The sequence below is a fragment of the Ambystoma mexicanum genome, chromosome 6q (genome assembly GCF_040938575.1).
Source record: "Ambystoma mexicanum isolate Mex_15411 chromosome 6q, UKY_AmexF1_1, whole genome shotgun sequence".
In the NCBI taxonomy this organism is placed as follows: domain Eukaryota; kingdom Metazoa; phylum Chordata; class Amphibia; order Caudata; family Ambystomatidae; genus Ambystoma; species Ambystoma mexicanum.
Window position 1 is genome coordinate 1356555004 of NC_090937.1, and position 23513 is coordinate 1356578516.

Here is a 23513-nt window from a genome sequence, read left to right on the forward strand (position 1 = left end):
AAGGGTTTCAAAAGAAAGTGGGTAGTTGGATATGAACAAAGAAAGGGTCTTCCACTAACAAAGCTTGTATTTCACTGACTCTTCTTATGGAGGTGATGACCACCAGAAAGGCTATTTTGTATGTTAGGAGTTTAAGGCTGGATTTGTGCATAGGCTCAAGGAGGGGGTGGGGGGGCGAGTATGAGCTTTGCTTGTGCCACATTTAGATTCCCATCCTGGAGGTGGGTTTAAATTGGGGACAAAGCCTTTTTTACTCCTTCCATGAATGCCTTAATGACAGGGACTTTCCACTTGGACACCTTGCTTTGAAAAGTTGAAAAGTGGTGTACGCGGATAGAGGCGCTAGGTGAACCGTGATGGAGTTGAATACTAGACCGGAGTCTAGTAAGTGGAGCATGTAATGACGAATGTGTGATGGAGTACATTCGATCTGGTTTACTTTTTCTGACTGGCACCATATTACAAATATTTTCTAATTGTTCAAATTACAGTGTCTGGTGTTTGGTGTGCGTGCCTCCTAGATGATTTCCATACACCTTTGAGGTAGTTTTAATTCGCCAAACTCTATGACTTCAGGAAACAAGCTGCCAAGTTCATGGAGTGAGGGTGTGGGTGTAACATTGTCCCTCCGTGCTGGGTGAGCATGTTGTAGGGGCACAGGAGTTTGATTGGATCCCGCATCACCAGTTTATGCAGTTGCGGAACCCAAGGTTGTCTTGCCCACATAGGAGCAACTAGGATTAGTGTCACTATCCTGCTCAGTAGCAGTGTTGGGGGAAAAGCGTAGGCAGCAAAGTTCTCTTACCAGTTCATCCACAGGGCGTTCACCTTGAATCAGGGTTGGGGAAACCTAGATGCAAAGTCTGGCCATTGTGTGTTTTGGCTTGTGGTGAACAAGTCTAAGGGACGATAACCCCAGAAGGAGAAAATATTGTTTAAGATGTTTCTGCTGAGCTTCCACTCGTGCTCTTCCGGTAGAGGATCTCCGCTTAATGAGTCCACCAGAGAATGGAGTTCCCCTGGAACATGTTGCTTCAAAATTTTTTGTGCTAGCCTATTCAGACTTGGAGAGTGTGTGCCCACCTGCTTGTTTATGTAAAACATGGCAGTGTTGCGGTCCGTGAGGATTTGCACTGTCTGACCTGACAGATGCACTTGGAAAACCTGTAGGGTTTTGAGCACTGCTAGTAGCTCTAAGAGTTTTATGTTATTTCGGGCTGTGCTATTGATCCACAGGCCATGTGCTGTGTGGTGAAGGTAATGGGCTCCCCACCCGGTGAGTGATGCGTCTGTTGTGACAATTGTTGCCACTGCAGGGTTGTAAAAAGTGTTTCCCTTCTACAGATTTTCCTTCATCCACCAGTCAAGCACTTGAACAAGGGTTAGCGAAACAATCACTAGATCGTCCCACTGACCGCTTGCCTGAGACCACTGTTTCGCTAACCACTCTTGCATTGGGCGCATGCGCAAACATGCATGAAGGACCAGGCAAATGCATGAATCCATCATCCTGAGCAAACACATTGCTTTGCGTATGTTTACTTGATGACCGGCTAGATACTGAAGTATTTGCAGCAGTATGCTTTGCACTCTTTCTTTGGACGGAAAGACTAGACCCTCTTCTGTTTTTTTGACAGCTCCCAAGAACTGTTTTGTTTTGCTTGGAATGAGATTTCATTTTTTCTCATTGATTGAGAATCCCAATTGGAACAGAAGATTGATTGTTCTTTGGGTATTTTGCTTGCAAATTAATCAGCAAATCATCCAGATAAGGGTACACTGGGATCGATTCTCTGCATAGTTGTGCTGCCACTACCGTGGTTAATACCCTTGGAGCGGAGGCTATGCCGAAGGATAGCACCTTGAATTGGTAGCGTTTGTTTGCTATTTTGGAGCGCAAAAATCTTCTGTGCGCTTGGAACATTGAAATATGAAAGTATGCATCTTTCAAATCCGAGGCTGCCACGTAGTGCCCCTGTTTTACCAGTGGGATTACTTCCTGTAGTGTTTCGTGCAGATTTTTTGTGGCTTGGCATAGGTGTTTGCAGGGTGCAGGTCTAGGACAGGGCGCATCATTAGGTATTTTTTTGGCACAAGGAAGTACATTGAATAAATACCCTTGTTTAACTGGTGCGCCGGGACAATTTCTATAGCGTCCTTTAGTAGCAGTGCTTTGACTTCTTCTAACAGGATGCATTCTTCCTGTGTAGTTTGTCTTGGCAGGTGGTTTGCTGGTGTTTGTATTAGCTCTATGCAATAATCGCCCACCATGGTGGAAAGTACCCACTTGCCCAATGTGATCCCCTCCCATGCGTGGGTAAAGTGAGAAATATGACCTTCTACAGGAGAGGAATGGGAGGGAACCTGCAGTGGGTGGTCATTGCTTAGGGGGGGGGAGGTTGACCCCCTTCTTGAGGAGGAGGAGAAGAAGGAGGAGGAGAAGAAGGACGATCTGCCCCTACTTCTGGACCTTCTTTGGCCCCTTTGAAAGCCCTGTTGGGAGGACTGCCCTTGTGAAGAACCCCAGGACGAACTCTGCCCACCCTTTTTGTAATTGGAGGACCGCCTCTAATCTAGTGTGTATTTGAGCCTCCTCTCTGACCAAAGGGTTTGTTAAAGAGTTGTCCCAGGGATTGGAGGCTGTCGTTTTCCTCCTTTGTGCTATTTAGTATATCTTTGACCACTTTGCCAATTAAAGCGTTAGGCTCAATGGGAGGGGCACGGGGGGTTAAAAGGGTAGCCTCGGTCTCCAATTTGAAATGAGATTGACAGAGTCAAGCATGGCGTTTGATTAGTGTACCTTCTGCCACGATACGCCCCATGTTGCCTGCTGCATCTAAGTTATTCTTAATGATGCAGCTTGCTACCTATGTCTCCCTTCAGTGATAGTGTGTGTGTTTTTTTGGGCTCCAAGTCCATTTGTTGTGCCACCTCTTCCCACTTGTGGCAACTATAGGTGGATAATAGCGTAGTATTATTAGCTATTCTGATTTGATAGGCAGACGAGGAAGCTACTTTCCGGCCCACAGTGTTGATCTTCTTACTCTCCTTGTCAGGAGGGGCTTCAGCAGAGGCTAGAGGTGTTCCCACTCTCTTTCTTGTGGTGATGATTACTAGAGAGTCAGGCTTTAGCTGCCCTCTAATCTATATAGGGTCTGAAGGAGCTGGTCAAAACATCTTTTCAATGCATGGGTTTCACTGCCCTTGTGAGATTGGGGTTAAGTAGTGAGGGCTGAATACGTCTCTGGTCTGATTGAAGCAGAGGGATAAACTGTGCTGCAGATTTCCTATCCCCAAGGATGTCTTCTACAAATTTCTTATCAACTTGAGCTTCCTGGGTCTCTACCTAAAGTGGTCTGCAGCCTTCAAGAACAGGTCATTGCACTGCAGCTATTTGTCTAACAGGGAGTCAGCCACTGGTTGGTCGGTGTGGTCTGGGGATTGGATGATGTATACATCCTCATCGTCATTATCATAGGATTGGTCTAAGTCCCCTGTGTCCCTTTGGTCCTCTGGGTCTGAATATGAGCCATGGTCCTGTGAGCCTTGAGTGTCATATTAATATGGGTCTTGACCTACGTCTTGATATGACGAGGTAGTAGCTTGCATGGCATCTAGGCGGGCTCTCTTGGCAGCAGGATGTTTGCTTGCTGCCTTGCCATGAGGGGGCCCTGAACTTTGTGGAGTTGATCTGGGTGTCGACCAAAGAAATTACAAAACTGGGCATTCTCCTCATGACCATATCAAATTGTTTTGGGGTCCACTGGGAGGAGCTTGGCAACACTGAGGGAGCAGGTGTGGGTGGAGGCTCTGGGGCAGGGGTTTGTTTATGATGCATTGCCCCAGAAAGAGTGTACTAACGGGGAGAATAATCCCTAATTTTAGTACCTTTTAACTTTGAGGCTTGGGGCATCAGAGATTTAGGGCCTCATTACATGGTATACGGTAACCATGGCACTATTAGCGCCATGGTTGCCGCAGGTATTTTACCGTGTCCGCCTTGGTGGATGGTGGAATTACCGCCCTACTCCAAGGTGAGCGGGGGCGGTAATTCCCCATTCACCAAGGCACTTCCCCATTCCCATTTTGTCCCTTTAGGGCTCAATGGGAATGTGGAAGGAGCTAATTACGGTACCGCAAATTGCGGTACCGTAATTAGCACCAAGGTCCCTTTGCGAGCCCGTTCCTTAATGGCTGGTAAAACCAGCCGTTGAGGTCGGGTCCCGCAAAGGGACCTCGTAGTAAGGCGGTAAGGGTTTACCGGTACCGGTGCCCTTACCGGTACCGGTAAACCCTTACTGCATTCCGTGTAATGAGGCCCTTAGAGTTTTATGATTTTCTGGCCTTCAGTAGGGTGTCAGTGACGTTTTTTTTATTTAAGTTGCTAATTTTAGACACTCTTCCAGGGGCCGTTAACAAGTCTTTTGACGCCTGGTCGATGGAACCAGACGACTTCCCAGATTTGGACGCATTGTCGAAAATGGACTTTGGTGATCATGACCATGATGGCCCAGAGGACAAGGAATGTTCAGACCTTCCCTTGCCAGCGCATGTGGCTTATCGGTCGATGATGTGGTTGACTTTCGGCAATGGGGGATGTGCTTGTTGGGGTGTGTACTGGTGGTGCGTGAGCAGCCGGGTTTCATCTCCATAGCAGTACTGCCGGCCTGTCGGTTGGAGTTGGGGGCTCACACGCAAGAATCCATTGGATCCCGATCGCCATCGCCGTGACTTAGGATGCTGGTGCTGCCAACGCTGGAGGCTCTCTCAACTTCCTTCGTCACCTCGGCTTGCATGGCATGGTGGGCCCAGAGTTTAGTCTTGCAGCCCTTAAAAGTTTTCGACCTAAACAGTTTGCAAGACTTGCACTGTTTTTCAGCATGGTCTCCATGGAGGCAAAGATTACATATTTGGTGTGAATCCTTCCAGGTAAACTTCCTGTTACAGGAAGGACAGAATTTTAAAACGATTATTCTGCATAGTGTATAAAGATGGCCGCCTCGCGAAACATATGGAAGTGTAGAGAAATATGCATTCTCTAAGTGAGATGGAATATGAACCCCGCTGTCCCTACTGTGCAGGGCCCAAGGCCAGTTGGGGCCTGGAGAGGCCGCAGACAAGGTTTGACAAAACGGGAGTCGTTGTTGACAGATATGCTTTTCCTTGAAAGCCATTGCCGGAGATGTTGTGGTGTACGGTTGTCAAAAGGACAAAGAAAAACGAAGTTAATTAAGTAACGGTGTCAGCCAAGAAGGAACTCTGTGATATGCGTCCGACTACCATGGCGGAAAAAACTATCTGAGGGACCTCGACACGTGAAGGACAATGGGTACAGTGGATGTCACATGAGGGATAGTATTACTAGCACGCCCTGTCAACTTCCCTTTTCAAGTTTCGAAAACAAAAAACGTAATACTCTGCGGCTACCACTAGATGCCAGACTATGCATAGCATGTGATCTAAGCAGATCCACAAGCCTCAGAAATGCACATATGGATTGTGCAATCAGAGAACGCCATAAATAAAAGGGGCAGTACGGATGAACAAGGATGGGGTACATCTTAAACGTAACGTCCCTTTAACAATGTTTTTTTCTGTCAATTGAAAAGGTTTTTAGTGAAAATGCTTCATAATGTTACATCAATATAGAAGTTATTAATATTCCTCTTTTTTAACATATAAACTATAAACCTACTTTCATTAACTTTTTTTTAAAATACTTATGTGTATCGTTATCAGCAGCACATGCTTGCGATGCAAACAATTGTTCAAGTGCCTAGGGCATGAGGCTCGACCATGACCCCATCCCCACCAAACCACCTGCGTTATCCACTGCACCTACCCAGCATCCTAGTTCAGTTTCCACTATACCCTCATAATGTAACCAATGGCAAGTGTTCATGGATTGCATGGCCAGTCTCCACAATCCATGGGACATGGGCTTTGGCCATACCGCATAACCCAATAGGCAAATCAGAATAGACACCTGTCCTTGCCAAGGGACAGGCCCAATGCCCTTAGCAGAAAAGTTATATCACTATTTTGTTTACTTCCATTTCGACACTTTCAAAAAAATAAACAGGACAGATTTGCAAAAGCATCCTTTCAGGGCTTTGCTAATGCTCCTTCTGCAGGTTTTCTGCAATCCTGTCCAGCATTCCGGGCAGAAGCTGCAAGCAAAATGTTTTTCTCCCATTTAAACCTAGATCTTCGGCCATGCCACATGCCCCAATAAGTAAATCAAAGTAGGCATTCATCCTTGCCGAGGGCCAGTCCGATTGTCCATGCACCAAACTTATATCACTATTTTTTGAGCTTACATTTGGACATTTAGCAAAAATAAAACAAAACAAATTTGCAAAAGCATGCTTTCAGGTCCTTACTGATGCTCCTCGCACAGGTTTGTTTTAATTCAGTACAGAACTTTAGGCTGTAGTCGCAAGCAAATTATTTGTTCCCATTCAAACAGAGCTTCAACCATGTTGCATGCCCCAAGAATAAAATCAGAGTACACGACTATCAAGTAATTACGCTTCATCTAGTACTTTAAATGGATTACCCTACTGCTACTGATGGGGTTCTTTTGTGAAGGAGCTCTTGCTTCTTCAAGTGTTAGGTTTGAATAGAGTTGGCCCTGTTCACCTTAGCACTGGGTTATTCAATAAGTAACGATTGTCATAATAAAGCAGTCTTGAAAACCATTGTTGGTGCTATACTTATTGTTAAAAGTCAGTTGACACATGTTTCGACTCTCTAGGATCTTTCTCAATGCGTGTGGATTGTGGGCCAGTCTTTGCTGCAAGGTTGTGGAAATGAGTCTGAAATGCAAATCCCAATATCTTGTCCAGGTATGGTCACAAATAAAGGTGGTTAATGATTTGGAGGGGTTGCCAGATGACCACGTGGGCACCTGGTTCGGTATACTCAGTAATTATCTGCTGATTAGCATTGTATTGGAGTGTATGCAGTGGTGGTCACGGAGATCTGTTGATGCAATCCTGTGCAGCACTTTGCGCTGTAGCCACAGGCAGAATTTTAGCCACATTCCCATTCAAACCTATCCCGATTTTAAAAAGCTGCCTTGCTCTTCATCATCTCATAGCCTGCCATGCTCCTCCTACGGCCTTTGATTCGCCCTCCAGCCTGACTGGAACCTTCCACACCCTGCCAAGGTAAGCCTGGCATTTGAGGACCTCTTTGCGCCTGATGCACGTTTCTGGGCATTTATTCTACAAAATAATCCTATTTACATTTACATCATGACGATTGCAGTGAAGAAAACCCATTTCCTGGGTATTTCACTTTCTTTGTGCACTGCGCACTATCTTCCACGTGTGCTTTTGGCCTTTAAAGATGGCTGGGTTATTTTTTTCTCTGCTTCTTTGTTGTGACACCTGGCCCTGACTCCCTCTCTCATTGGTTGGCTGCCATGATAGGCCAATCAGCCTATCCGGCGGGCGAAAGCCAGCACCAGACCACAAAGGCCCACACAAAGGCCCCTGTCAGCTCCCTGTCTGCTACAAGTACGCTACCCACCCCCTGGTCACCTGTGATGATGTGTGTGCCCCCCAGCCCCTCTCTTGCTAGGTCATCTCCCCTCCCATCCCTCTCTCCCAGCCCAATAGTGCCCATTGCCAGACCTTTGCATCTATGTGTTGCTACTGCCCTGCAACATGGGGTAGGCACCATGTATGTGCCCATTGCTGGACTTTTCCATGTATGTGTTGCTGCCGCCCTGCAACATGGGGTAGGCACCATGTGTGTGCCCATTGCTGGAATTTTGCATCTATGTGTTGCTACTGCCCTGCAAAATGGGGTAGGCACCATGTATATGCCCATTGCTGGACATTTGTTGCCCATTGTTTGACTTTTGCATCTGTGTTTTGCCTCCGCCCTGCAACATGGTATAGGCACCATGTAAGTGTCTATAAGCGCCTACTTACCTCAGGGTTTTGCGCGCTATACAAATAAAAAAACAAACATAGCATCCCTCGTGGTCATGGCCAGTAGCCAGATTGTCAGATTGACAATCTGGCCACTGCCCATGGTCATAGTCCATTCCTCGTACAATCTGACCACTGCCCATGCCCACAGTCCATGCCTCGTATAATCTGGCTACTGCCCGTGGCCACATGCTATACCTCAGTCACCAAGATATCACAATTTTTTGTACCCATATTATGACACTTTTCAAAAAATAAAACACAGACACATTTGCAAAACCATGCTTTCAGCTCATTGCCAATGCTATTTGCATGACTTTGCTGCAAATCTGTCCATGTTTTATTTTTTGAAAGGTGTCAAAATGTATATACATAAAATAGTCATATAACTTAGCTTCCACTTCACAAAATCCATCCAGACTTTGCACAAACATTCAAGGTTGGGTCTATAATCTTTTGTACACATTCGTCAACTGGCAACAAAGTTATAAGCCATCTAAAAATGTTCAAAACCCCCTCTAAATTTGCCCCTCTTCAAAAAAAATCCCACCAAACTAACTGTGTAATGCAAAAATATGTATGGATGCCCTCGAACATCTGAGATGTTCGTGAACATTACAGGGCTGCACCGGACTGTTTGCGAGCTTCAAAGGTGGAAAACCACCCACTGTTTGGCTTTTTAGGCCCATATGTATCCCATCCAAATCACCCCTCACCTCCCCAGAGATTGTTTCATTAGTTTGACAAGTGCAATGTTGTGTTTTTTAATATGCTTTTACTGCGATGTCTGTGGACAACAGCAGCTGTCTGCGAATCCAACATGGCGACCGTTTCGAAATATCTGACACAACTCACGCAGCTCAGGATCAAGTCAGAGTTCTGTTTAAATGGACTCACAAAGCATTCTCTTTACACATTTACAATGTGGCCTATGACTAGTCACTAGAGTAAATAATGTCAATGTGGCCAGAGCCTGCGCTTAGAGTTAATGCACACATTGAATATTGCATTAGGAAAAATTGTGTTAATAAACTTCCGATATATGGTAGAAAAAAAGGCAGCATGATAAGAAATATCACTGACTGCATGGATTTCCAGCAAGGTCATTGACTGTTTCCTCGTGATGGATCTAAATGTCTGAAACAAGGAAACATTAAAAGAAGCAGGACGCAGAAAAGAATTAGAGGTAACCACAGATATAATGGGGTTCACCATTGCACTAGGAATATTGTGCAGACATGGTTAATATTACCTCTTATATCTGGCTTTTCACAAAATGGATGCCCGCAACCTCACAAACATTCACTGGGCTTTCTGCTGGTGGCAGCCATTTGGGCCAGATTGTTGCAATTTATAGTCCTGCCTCGATGTGAATGTGCGCATAACCCAAGGTAAGGACTTCAAGCACAAACCATTTACCAACCAGTATATTACACAACCGTGGGGCACGAGGTTATTTTAGTCACAGAGCCAAACTCCAGGGAAAGTTCAAACTGCAAGAAACACCAACAACAATGCATTGTGTGTGAACATAAAACTGAAATGCAAAAAAGTAAAAAGAAGGGAGGAAAATTCCCTTCTGTATTTATGACAAAATCGGACTACACTTGTGTAAGTCCTATTTTCAGGTCAATTACGGTTTGCTAGAGAGTGGGAAAGAGGCTGGGCGTGGATCAGAGCAGGGCTACCTGCAGAGTCGGACTAGGGCATACGATTGTCTCAGGCACCAATTAAAAAGTTGCAAATGGCAATTCATTCCTTTTGTGACCGACTGTTTGAGTACTACCCAAAGGGGAGTTGTTTGATAAAAAATGTGACACAAATTGTGCATTTTAAAGCATATTAATTCAGTAACAATGGTCAAAACTACAAGGCGCATGGTGAAGTACTCATAAAACTGCCCCACTTTGGCCAAAAAACTGTCCCATACTAGCAATTTGCGTTTTGGGTTCGAGAATTGCCCTATTACCGTATAGGCCAGTCCGAGCCTGGCCACCTTTGGAGGTGAGCACAGGGTTTTGTGGTGAAATGCCTCAGATATTCAACAACTAAACAAATGAGAGCTAGGGAGCAACAGAGACCCAACTCCCCCCATGCCCTTGCACCAGCTGACAAGTGAAATCCATAACAAATAGCTTGTTTGAACATTGAGGAGCTATAGTGGCTCGTTGTAGCCCACATTCTATGCAACCCAATGAGCTGCGGAGCAACACGTTTTAATATCCTTGAGGAGCAGAAGAGCCCAATACATTGGCAGCAGCTAACATGACACACGATACTGTTTGATAATTGTTGTATTACTTGTAATGTTAGGGGCGCTAATATGGACCACATGCAGGGGAGTTGCTAGGTCTGGAAAAGACCCGGGGCTAAGCTGATGTCGGAATTGTTGGGACTGGGGGCTAGCTAGTCTTTTGGCTGTAGCTCCTGAGATTCTATCCGGGGCTACAACCAATAGATCAGGGGCTATAGCCCCCTTAGCCCCCCCTAGCAACGCCCCTGACCACATGTATTTAACAGGATTTATTGTATTATCTGTATGTTCTCATTCCATGCTAGCAGACTGAAGTGCAAGCAATAATTCAATCAGAAAGTGAGACGTTTTTTAGTACATGGATTTTAAAGTGAAGACCTTCCTTGCAATATAGAGAGTGACAGTGACTCCTACCTTTCACTACAGGTAGGCATATGATGCTCTAACTGAAAAACCTGCGATTTGAAGCCAAAAATTAGAAGCATTTACCGCTTTCTGCCACCATCACTTTCCGGGCTGTTGCCGTCGGTTTCAATGTTGCCACCCGAATTATTTTGGAAGCCTGCATTGAGGACAGACAGTATTTCATGGTCCGAGCTAGAAGGCAGCAGTAGGTTCAATATTCGATACATCATTTCCACGGGGACTGTTGCCTGTTTTGCCAAAAAAGCTGCCAGTCTGAGCTCCTAAAAGAAGGTAGGACACTCGTTATAATGCTGTAGGATCTACACACACAGTGTTTACACAAATGCATACTGATGACATGTATTCTGATCCTTACATCATAACCAGTAAGATCATGTTAACAGTGGGGTTTACAAAAAGCTGTGAAGTTATTTCTACTGTTTTACATTTCCTGAATAGGTAATTACTTGTTAATACTTCATTCTGTAACTTCTGGAACTATAAGATTTACTTTAAATTCTGCTACAACAGTCACACTTCTATAACATGGGTCCTCTTAAAGTCTAAACACTTTTCAGATTTGCATTCAGTTGGTGTGTAATTTTGGGCAACATCAGAGGTGATTCCTTGAACAGATAATTATACACTGGCTGGGGTGGGACGGGGAGGGAGGGGGCGGAGTGTATGTGAAAGTGGCGCCAAGCCCAACTGCGGCTGGGTCAAGCTCAGCTGCCACTGCTGTGTGGTCCAAGATATTTTACACAAGTAGGAAGCTGGAAGCACAGACCTGGTAGGCCCATAATGCAACTGTGCAAATGGCATCTTGCTTCATGCAACCCTGCACACTTTGACAAACTTTTTTTTTTATTTTTTAAACCTGTCCTCTGTGGTACTGCCCATATTCACAGTCATTTATTGCTGGATCGCCTCAGGGTCTAACCCAACCAACGAAAACTTTGATCTTTCATATTTAACACTTGATCTACATGCACAGTTGTTTGGATTCGTGTAGTTTTCTCTATGCCAATTAATGACTGTGGAGCAGAGCTAGGTGCCTTTAGACATCCTTCAACCTCATAATTAGCCAACCAGGATTACAGAAATAGCATCAGCATAATTTCGTCATTTGTATAGTGTCTTTCACCTTAGGTATGGTTCCAACGTCCTGTAGGTTGAACGCCCTCAGGGACCAAAGTCCAAAGTGTGGGAAATTCAAGGAGGTGCTAGTATGCGAAGGTGCATTCAAGCAATTTAAGGGATCGGAGAGTGGGGGCAAGTCCCTGCTAGCCACCCATTTCTAATTGGCACGTGGATTGGTGGAGTGGAGGGAGGTAGCCTAGAGAGGTGAATTGGAGGGGGTGTGTAGGAGAGGATAGTCATCGTGTGTGTAGCTACAGTTCGTATTTTCTGTTGTGAAAGGTTGCTGCATTCTTATGGCAGACGTGATGAAGTGCCCTTAAAGTTGTGTGTGAAAACAGATGCATGTGTGAAAGTGGCCAGGCCTTCGGCTAAGATTCCATAAACAAGGAGTGCGAGAGCTTTGAATACATTGGTCTCATTCTAGTGTATTCCTAGATTGGGTACATTGTGCAAATTCTAAAACACCTGGGTTAATAATGTTTAATGGCTACATTCTCATTGCAATATACATGCTATGCTTGCAACATCTTCCAAGTGCACTAACATGCTATCCTCAATGTCTTCTAAGTGCAATATACATGCTATCCTCACAGTGCCATCCAAGTGCAGTACACATGCTACCCTCATAATATCTTCTAAGTGCAATATACATGCTAACCTCATAGTGTCATCTATGTGCATTACACAATATCCTCACAATATCCTCCAAGTGGAATATACATGCCACCACCTTATGGGCACTCATTTCTGGTATTGTCTGGAATTTCCCAAGACCGCATTTGGGCCATGCCAGCATTGTATCCGCCTACTTTACTAGCCTCTTCAAACCTTATCTGCAGCTCGCTAGGCGCAACCATGTCCCCACCGGCCTGCAGGTTCCTCATTACCTGCAAGCTCCAGGGAACACGTTTGCCATCCTGCCCCACACTGCTAGCTCTCTGCTGTAGGATGCACCTTCCCACTGTGAAGGGTCAGAAATAAAACTCAGGTGAATCATGATTTTGGCAAAAACAAAAATGGGTGTGGAAAAAGGCTCTGTGTCCCAGCTCTACACCCATTTTCCATACCTAAAGCAAAACTAATGGGTTGGTCCTTTGTCAAGATGTCCAAAGTAAACTGCCCTGTGTCCAAAGTACTATTCTGATTCTCACATTCCAAAAATCAGCTTTTCACCAGTACTTGGTTCAAGCTATTATCGGACGCGGCTGACAGACATTTTTGCCAGTGCGGCTTGACACTGCAAGTTCTGAGCGTACAAAGGTGCTTGCCTCTAAGCAACTTGTAGCTCAGTCGTAGCCCGGTCGGAAGCTACCTGTGCTTGCTCCCTGCGTCCACTGCCTGTACATTGAGGAAATCGAGCTTACTAGCAAGAGCCCAATTTTAAACAGGAAACTTAATGACATCATTTAAACAGATTGAAGAGCTATCCATCAGGCCGCCACCAGACATTGAAAGGGTGGAATTGCCCACCTTTCAGAGTCAAACTAATTGGGTAGTGGCATAATGTGTCAGCTGTATGGTTATCAAAAGACTTGTATCATTTGTCGAGGATTTTTACACTATGGGCTATAATGTACAGCTCTATTATGGCCTAGTTCATGAGTGTATTTCAATCCCCCTTGTACATAACATGAAGGGTAAAGTAACAGCTATATCTACTTGGGAAAAAAAGAGGCTGGGCAAACAAACCTTACAGTATCGATTGGGCCAGAAATTGCAATCCAATGAGTATTGGAGACAATTTGTTGAACAAACATATTGACCATTGGTGCAGAATGCATCGTGCCCAATCCGATCATGGAATATGAAGGGATTTAGATAATTTACCTCACAGATAGTCGGCCATGTTTCTCTAACTCAGACATATTTCTCTTGCAAGAGACTTGGTTGAGGACGACCCTAACTATAGATGGCTGCTGAACATTTGTACAAACAGCAACAAGAGTGCTGAAGGGGAGCCCCAGGGGTGGCTTATGCATTGGTCTCTGCCTTGGCTATGAGGCCTATAATGGCCTATAGCACAGGAGTAGAGTGTTCAAATGGACCAGCTAACAGTAACTAGAGCACCTTTTTTACACTTAATTTATATGATCCCCCAGACAGGTCACAAACTGATTTATTATTGAAATGGGCGCTAGAGTTGTTGCATAGGTGCAAGCGAACAAACCCCAAGGGAAATATAATGGTAGCTGGTGACTTTAACGCACTATGTACACATTTAGAAAGTGGAGAAATAACCGATGACCAATGGAACACACTCGAGCACTAATACAGAAGTGCCCGACGTGGTCGGAAGCAGTGCTTGAATTTAACCTTATACCTTAGTTGCATTATAACACTGAAACAATGCTGGAGTTTGTTACATGGACTAATTGTACTAGTGCCTCATGCTTGGATTGTATTTGTGTAACTAATATGCTGCACTGTAAGAAATTGAAGTATGAAGTCGAATTTACACTACTCAGTGACCATGCAATGCTGAAAGTTATGTTTCAAGTGTATTAAGTTTCAAGTTAATACTCAGGGCAATAGAATTGTATGGACTTAATTTCAAAAGGGCTAATGAATACACCCTACACATAGCTTGTCCTCCAGAATATGTAATTAAGTATTGCAAAGGTGATTTAGCTGAATTCTTTGTATCGATAAAGCCCATGCTTTATGTGGCAGGCCAAATGTCAAAGCAAGGAAGGGATAACACAATCATTTTTGATTATAAAATCCATATAGAAAAGCGACAGTTTTGCAGGAAAGTGAAGGTCATTAAGTCCAATAAGATTTTGACCTATCAAGAAAACAAAATAGAGATTAAGACTGTGTGCATCAAACATAGAAATTGATTAGGAAGCCATAAATCCAGTCTTGAATCAGCTTACTGGAAAATAGTATATGGACTGATTCACACACACGATTCACAGAAATGTTGGCACCTTTATCAAACTTATTTGGCAGCAACAGTTCCCAAGAAAATATGTGTCTTTGCAGAAGTAGACTGGAAGGTATATGTAATGGGCCTATACTGGAACCATAGCAACACAAAGCAAGACACCTTTTTTTTTGTTCCGACCTTGATTATTGAACTTATGAATATGGTAGACATCTTGGCAAGGCTAAAACTGTGCAAGGCCACTGGACCGGATGGTTTGGCCAATGTTAAAGTCCAATCCACAGTTTTGGTCTTGTATATTGTACGAAATATATACCAAAATATGCACCTTTGGCATTCTTCCCCTTAGCTGGCATGGTTCAATACTGGTCCCGATCCACAAAAGTTGGCCCTGTACAGACCCCAGTAAATATAGGTTACCTGCTATGTTAGACGCAAGTCGTAAATTCTTTGTGATATATTATTAAAATTGCAGAATACATGGTCTATTGACAATGAACTGCTTAAACCCCACAAGCTAAGATTTAGGACTGATTATTCCACGATGCAGGCCATTGGACATTGCGCCTGTTAAACAGCTGACGTGCTAAATGGGTCGGTCGGAAACCTTTACTTATGTTTTGTCGACTATGTGACAGCATTTGACTCTGTTGATCAGCAAATTCTATGGTCCAGACTAGAAAGATGGGGCACTGACAAACATTATTATACTTCATAAATTATAAGGTACTCACCGTATTGACTAACATACTCCTAGTCCATAGTCCCCTTTCCTCCATACTGTATAGGCATCCCTCGCTAGGGACGGCAGACAGAACCTTTTTCATCAGAAAAAACCTTCTTAAATTTAGAGGCGGGCAGAGGCGCGGCCCTGGGAGCATGCCCTCCCCTGACTCTGCCCATTGGCGCCACTACTCAGTCCGAATGACGCGTCGACAATATTACCATTGCCTAATGATACCAGTTTTATTAGGCAAGAGGATGGTGGGACATATGGAGGAAAGGGGACTAGGAGTACGTTAATCACTACGGTGAGTAATTTATAATTACCCCTAGGTCACGTCCCCTTTTCTTCATACTGTATATAGTACATAGCAGTTCCGTTTTTTCCTTTTGATAGAAATATGAGAATTTAATAAGACAAAATCCATTAGAGTGTGTGTTGCCCATGTCTGACATAAGTATTTTGAGAATATTTTTTTCTTAATTGATCATACTTTCTATCATTGAAAATTAGGCAAATTTCAGATTGCCTGAAATATATTTTTTTATATTTATCAAACAAAATTGGTTTCAGATCCCTAACTTTTTTCCACCATAAAGTTATAGATTTTTAAATAAAGAAACGCTCTGCTGAATTGACTCAATATGAAACTTTTGTTAATTCTTTACTTAAATGTGTCTGATGAAAATGCTATTTATGGTCAACAAGCTCTTTCACATAATATTGCTATAGGAAAGCTCAAATATGTAATTGCTTTGTGATCAAAACCAGGCTTTGAAAAAAGGCTTTGAGCAATGTGAGGCAGGTGATTCTTACTACGGCCAAAACAACAACCCTCACTTGGTCTTACGACACACATTTCTAGGTCAATTCAAATCAGAAGCATTAACACCTTTGCAACATCCACAAAATGTGCCATTTCAGTTTTTGTGCAATAAGTAATTTATTAATAGACAGAAATGCTCCACACTTTAGGAACTGCGCCGCTCTGCAGTTCAGGTGAAAAAGGTATATATTTAATATGTTGCCCTTTCCAGATTGAAGTAATTTATTAATGTTAACCAATGAAATGTTTCAAATAAATACATGATTTACATTTGTGTCTTTAAAGAGCAAAATCAAATCTTTTACTATTGATGCAAGGGGCATCCTAAATGCTTGGGCCCTCACACCTTTGGACAGAACATGTTCCTCTTAATAGGCGTAGTTCTGCCTGTCCAAACGTTTTCCTTGACATTGACACTCATTTCTGGGGACAATGTACTAAGAAGGGCCTGGAAATGGTGATAGTTTTCTTTTCTGTGTTATTGTTTCACTTGTTGAAAAAGGTCTCTTGGGGACACACATATTTAACAGCATCTTGCAGTTTCATCTTTTCTATCAAGTTAGCGAGTAAGAGACAGAGATCTCCGCTCCAGAATTCCACACATAAGTTCCAATTCAACATTTACTTTCAAGCAAGACAGTTCTTGATTTGCACAATAATGCACTTTATTGAGTGGGAAGACATTAGATCAGAACGAGAGTCAGACAATCCACTTCACCATGGACATGAGCACCAGTGGCAAAAGCATGAACTACATAGCTGTGGATCTCTCCGTGATCTACCCTTGCAGAGAGGGCTCTGATCCCTAAGCAACCACTAACCCAGTAAGTCCAAACAACGCAGCACTAGGCCATTTTGTGTATGAAAAGATTTCAAGGCAGAGGGGAGATGACAAGCGAGGTGCAGCTGGGGGAAATCAACTGACCCAGTGAGTAAGAGCCAAAACACCTACAGCTGCGATATGTTGCCTCCGACACTGGCTTAAATATTTCTACTTCCTGATGAATTGAGAAAACCATGCATGTTCCTTATTACTCATATGTCTTTTACCATGTGGTGACATTCATCAGAAATGGCCTGCCCTTGAAAGATATTATTATTTTTATTATTATTTATATATTTGTATAGCGCTGCAGCCCGCAGGCATCAGAGCGCTTCACAAAAAGACAGACTAGAGTATAGAAACGGGACGGGCCAAAGGCCACATGTAACAGACATACGGAACACAGTTGGGCTAGCTGGCTAACGGAAGTAGGGATCTTATATGATTACCATAGCAGAAGATCAACTCACAGTTCAGACCAGCCTGCAGTGAAATGTTCTGCATGAAATTCTAGTGTACCATAAGTTGCCACAGCGTCACTTGAAGACCGCAATGTCTTCCCTCTGGAAGTTTACTTTGCATATGTTGGACTGGATATGTAAAGAACACAATGACATCAATGATTATTTCAATGGATAAAGTGCAGCTTTAGTTGGGGAATTTTGTAGGCAGACAGTGTCATCTGCTCTCCGATGTCTGTTAACTCCAGTGTTTTGAAAAGGGCACCAAGCATGTTTTCTTGAACAGTGCATCAATCATTGAGGTACTGCCTCTGGTTTACCTACCAGAACTAAACATGTATAACATAAGGCACCATGATCTGCCTGCTAGATTGATATAGCAGATCGCAAAGGTATATGCTTGCAACCGTGTGTGCAGATCCACACATGGCCTCAACGAAGGATATTACAAAATGTTTCCTGGTGTAAAGCTCACCTGATATCCATGGGGACGCCACTGTGCCCTGGCTGGAAGTTTGGCACTTTCAAACCCTCTCCCTGGATAGTGTGTTGGACGTGGATAGCGCCTGCAATACAGAAGAACTGGATACAAGGCTTAAATGTCTCTCTTAGATTGATTCCCACCTCACTCAGCCTCGAATTCCTCCTGTAAGTCTAGTCTCTCTCTTCACCTTAATATTAGGTATGGTGTGCTCTCCGCCCTGCGTCTCTGTGCAGGGGAGCGTTGGAGGTGTGGGTGTTCTGCGACCTAGTTGCTTCACTGGTGCGTTGCCCCACGTTTGGGTCCAGGCCTGCTGTGACTCTGATTTGCTTGATGAGGTAGGTACTACTGTTTTACACTCTTATCTTGCCCTCTTCCTCTTTTGCCTTTTTGTTGTTATTAATGTCTCTAGTTTTTTTCCCCTCAGATGAGTTGGAGAGTTTTGGCATTGCCGTGCTGTATAGGATGAGAATCCCAGCAAGGTAAGTGAATGCGCGGTGCGCAGCGCTTTTTTGCCTTTTCTTTTTGCTAAACTGTGCCTGCGCCGCTTCCTTTGCAGGTCGTTATGATGTTCCGGGCTGCTGTGATGTTCCGAGATCAAGGAGAGACTGCATCTGGTAAGTGGTTTTCGGTATCCTTGTGTGGCCATGAGCGAGCGCTCAATAATAATGTCCCTCTTTGTATTTTTCAGGTTGCTGCAGCGTTCTGAAGATGGATGCGGCATTGTGATGAAGAATCCCCTGATTGCGTGTATTCAAGTGAGCAGCTGGTGGTAAGTTTGAAGATGGAAGATTCAAGACCAAAGCCAGGCTGCTACTCAGAGGTAAGCGCTGAATAATGGTGGTATTCTTCTCTTTGATACAGGAGTCAGCATGTGGCAGGATGCAAGAAACACTGGAGAACAGAACGGACATGGTGAGCGTTACGCTGCAAACTGCAGAATAACGCGAAGCATGTGCTGCTGTTTGGGTGTGGCATATATAGCCCAGGTAAAGTAGTCCCAGGCCCGGCCACATCCGAAACACTAGACCGCATAGCTCAGTTCTTTGAAACTGAGCTATGTCAGTGCCTCCATGTTAACTGAAGTCCCAATCCAAATGTTGTCCTACACTTAACTGGCTCCAAGAGAGTCCTTGATTTGTTTTGTTGGCCTAGAGGCCACAATGGAAGCCTGTAAACTGGCCCAGCCGAAAGGCTGGTTTGCCAATGATGACCAGGTGCATGAATCATGACACCTGTCCTTGTTTTTTTTAACCATCATTTCATGAAGAAAGTGGCTGCTTTTAAGAAGTATGAGACGTCTGAGAGCTCAACAGAATGAACACCATTCAAGTGTATAAAGATTCACTGATGCAGGGGGTATAGATTAAATTGTATGAAGAGGAGTCAGGAAGACAACGTGCTTTATCTGGGCTCAGGAGAGGTCAAGAACATGGTCTTCCTAATCATCAGGGAGTACATTGCTGTTGTCACCTACAGCTCCGTTCTATCCTTTGTGAAAACCTCTGGATGTAGTGGTAGGCTGTAGATGGAGAGCAGCGAGATACACTGCTCACTCAATCCGTTATCCTTAATCTAAAGGTGTCTGCAAGAGCACTGCGTGGATGGTCAGCAATTCACTACTTGATTTATGTCACACAAATATAGAAGATGATCTAGTACAATATTGGTTCAGGTAGTGTTTCTGCCATCCCAGTTCTTGTACTATCCATAGAGCTGCTAATATAGCCACTGCTGGTGTACAGTCTCAGCGAACCCTCTGTGCTGCTGGGAAATGTGTATCCGACCACAAGGGAGACCTGTACGTGCCCACTGTTGACCAATTACATTTATTAAAATAACCAGCACTACACTATGGATGATTAAGGAAAGACATTCATCCATAGTCAATACACTATTTCCAAGGGGAGAACACAGAGGTGTATTCATAGGGAGATAACAGCCATCATATCTTGTATCAAATACTTACCTCCTAATCATGTGTGCTCCTCTATTGACTATATATGTTCTTTATATGTTCTGTTGCATCCTTTTCTTCTGCTTTGGTTACTTCTGTACCTTTTTCTGTTCATGTTCTGCTCTTCCTACCTCCCTGAGATTATGTAATCTTGGAGCTTTTGCTTACTCTGTATTTATTTCCTCTCTCAAGTCAGTTCTGCCTTCCCTTATCGAATTCTCATCTCTTGGCTCATCAGGTCTTCAACCTACCTTGACCATGATTTCCTCCCTCAGTCTTTTTCCCCTTCTTTTATGCCTCCTCAACCATGGCACACGCCTTTTGTTCACCTATGTTGTGTGTTCTGCTTTACTGACCACCGGTGGAAGAAATCCAACTGTTCTTTGATCTAGTTTCCCTATCTTATTTTTACACTCTTTATGCTAGCAAAAGAAAAATACAATTTTGATCTTCATATTTATATCTGTTCACATCAGGGTCGATTGTTGCAAGAATGTAAACAACATCTTCCCACAAGCTCGCCTGACCTCTAGCTCTCCCTTCCTTCTCACCTTTCTTCTGATGAGTTTGCCTACTCCTTCACATTCTAACAGTCCAATCCTCATTCATCTTTCTCTTCAAGCGCTTTTGTGTCTAAGGCATCTGCAGATCCCCCACCTATTTCTTAATCAATATCTTCTTTTTTCCTTGCTCACAGATACTGACATTGCTGCATTTGCTGCTCGCGCCCATCCGACTGCTGTAGCTTCTGATCTCCTAACTTCTTCTCTTATTCCACAAAACTTTCCTACATAATTCCTTTTTAACTCTTTCATTTGATAACCATCTAACTTCTGAAGTAGTGTCTTCTTTCTAAAAGAAATGTTTACCTATTCCAAAAATACCCTTACTTGATCAGTGTGTTCCAACTAATTTCAATCCAATTTCTCTTCTACAATATATCTCGAAGATCCTTGAAGGAGTGGTTTATTCTCAGGTATCTTCTTATCTGAATTTCCAATCTTTGCTTCTCCCTCTACAATCTGGTTTCTGCCCTTTTCATGCTACGGAAAGTAGCTTGGTCTCTTTTACCAGCTCTATTCTCTCTGCTCACTATACTAAGCATTCTTCACTTATCTTGCACAATCTATCTGCAGTTTTCAGCATGGTTAATCATGCTATTCTTTCTTCAAGGCTTTTGTTTGTTTTTATCTCTGGTTCTGTTCATAAAAGGTTTCTTTGCTATTTCTTCAAATGTACTTGTTATGTTTCCAGGGCTGGACACTCTTCTTCTTCCCACCCACTACAGTTTGGGGTTCCTCATGCTTTGGCTCTTGGTCCTCTTCTGTTTACACTATATGCTATGTATCTCCTGGCTATCATTTCTTCTTTTAAATGTTCTTATCACTTGTAGATGGCTAAAAAAAAATCTCTCTTTCATGTTCATCTTTCACAGATCTTTGTTTCAAAACTAAAATTTAGTTTGTCCCTCTTCTCAACCCCCACCACCCATATCCTTTGTCCTCTTTTTTATTGCTTCTCTTCTGCCTCTCCCTAAGACAGCTTGTATATTTGGCATTATATTCAACTTCTTTTTCTTTTACCCCTCGGATTTCTTATTCCTGTCATTTAATGTATTTAATATTTTTAAGACCCGATCATTTCTACTCTGTAATGCTAGTAAACTCTTGTTTTTAGCATTCTTCTTCTATGCATTGACTATTGTTCTTCTCTTTTTCATGGTTTACCCAGTTAACTTGCCCTAATCCAATCTATTTTTAATTCCTCTATTTGACTCATATGTCATTGTTCCCTTTCTGATTCCATAACCCATGTTCTTTATTCTCTACGGTGGCTATCATTTGACAATCATCTTCAATTTCACTTTCTATGTATCATATTCAAATGTCTTTTCGGGTTGGCTCCTCTGTATCTTTCTGCTCTCTTTTCTTGGTATAAGACCTCAAGCTCCCTTCGTTCTCAATCACAATATTTGTTATCTGTTCCATGTCCACCTTGTGATCAATCACATTTCTGTTTTTTCTCCCTTTTGGCATCCATATTATGTGACTCTCTCCTGCTTTCCAATCAGACCTCACTTCCTTTTCTTCTTTGCATGCTCATCTGAAAAAATCATCGCCTTCCCCTTCATATAACTGCATATCATCATGTTTTATTGTTTTTTTGAATTTGTACTGCTTTATATTTTTGTTCATCGCTTGGCGATAAGCGCTATGTAAGCATGGATAAATACGAATACAGTGGTTGTCAGAGGTGGTCAGAAAGAGGGAACCATGTATAAAAATTCTGGGAGCTATTCTCATCTTATTCCTCCTCCTGCTGACACTTATTCATCTATTACTGCTCCCCATCTTGCTCAATTTCTGCCTCATGTTCCAGCTTTTGCAACCCCTTCTTATTTGCCTAGACCGGTTTCACCTCCTGCTGAACCTTCAACCCCGCCTGCTCCTTTCCTTACCCAAAGAAGACATGCTTCCAAAGCGATCTACTCATTCTATAACATGGTAAGGCCTTTCACAAGAGTACAAATGGAAAAGCATTCACAGTCAGGTTTTCTACTAGTACAACATTTTACTATGTTATGGGTGGTGTAAGGAAATACATTCAAACAAAACAATCACAAAGGGTTTTCATAAAAGGTTAATTATTTCAATTTTTTGGGTTGGAAGGAGGAAAGCCAATAAAAAGGGATTATAAAACAATTAAAATGTCGGAAATGGCTTCACAAACTGAAGTATTGAATTAAGGAACTGCACAAAGCAAGTGCAATACACAGCACATTTCAGAAACTCAAATATGATGAAAAAATGGAAGTAAAGATGCACTCAGAATAGATCATGCTAACTCTCCTGCTCTTTCCTCATGTTGATCAGCCTTGTTCCTCTACTAGCCAAGCACAACCCACAGTGAACCAGTGAAGTGAGCTGGGCAAATTATCAGCCCACCTAATCTCCAAATAGAACCAGGGATCTCAATGACCCACAAACCTCTGCAGAAAAAATAATGGACTCTGATTGACCAACAGGTGCATAGCAGGCACATCAAACCTCATGTGGGTACTTCTGGAGACCTTTTGAGACCTAGCAGGAATGCTGAAATCAACATCTTTCTCAGCCTTTACTTAAAAAATTATTTGGTGAGGGTACAACCACCCTTAGTCCCGAGTCATAATTCAGAAAAAGCCTGTAGTTCCAGTTTTATCACTCAGAATGGTTTACTTGGTTTCTGGAAGGTCAATGGGATTTGAGGCTTTCCTTTAATGACCTGGGTGTTGATTGGTCCTGCTTGGCCTGAAATAAGGTGAAAGGAACATATCACTACAACTCTGATGCCGTGGGGTTCAGCCACTAACCATATTTCTGCCTCAATTACCCTGGGTTATCAGGCTAAAGCCATTGCCATCATACTATCTCAGCCAAAGGGAATATATGCGTGTTAACAAGGCTAAATTCATCATTGTCAAAGCCCCAGCCAAGGAGTTGTATGCCAGCTCAAAAGTGCACGACAAGCTGGTGGTCTGAGGTGCCAACCAAGGGCTCCTGACTCTCAGCAGCCGGCCTGGACCTGATCTCTCAGACAGGGTTTTAAAAAGTTGGTTGAAGTGATGTTTAG

The 23513-nt window shown here is 43.3% G+C and overlaps 1 protein-coding gene across 2 annotated transcripts in view; it reads right to left on the reverse strand.

The window, feature by feature from the left end:
- The window catches only part of EVC2 (EvC ciliary complex subunit 2), a 1020434-nt gene that overhangs the window by 238512 nt on the left and 758409 nt on the right, over window positions 1-23513 (reverse strand). For both annotated transcript variants that reach the window (XM_069631972.1, XM_069631971.1), the window contains exon 20: window positions 10687-10883. In XM_069631972.1, coding sequence (XP_069488073.1) covers window positions 10687-10883 — 197 coding nt within the window. The remainder of the gene's footprint in view (window positions 1-10686; window positions 10884-23513) is intronic.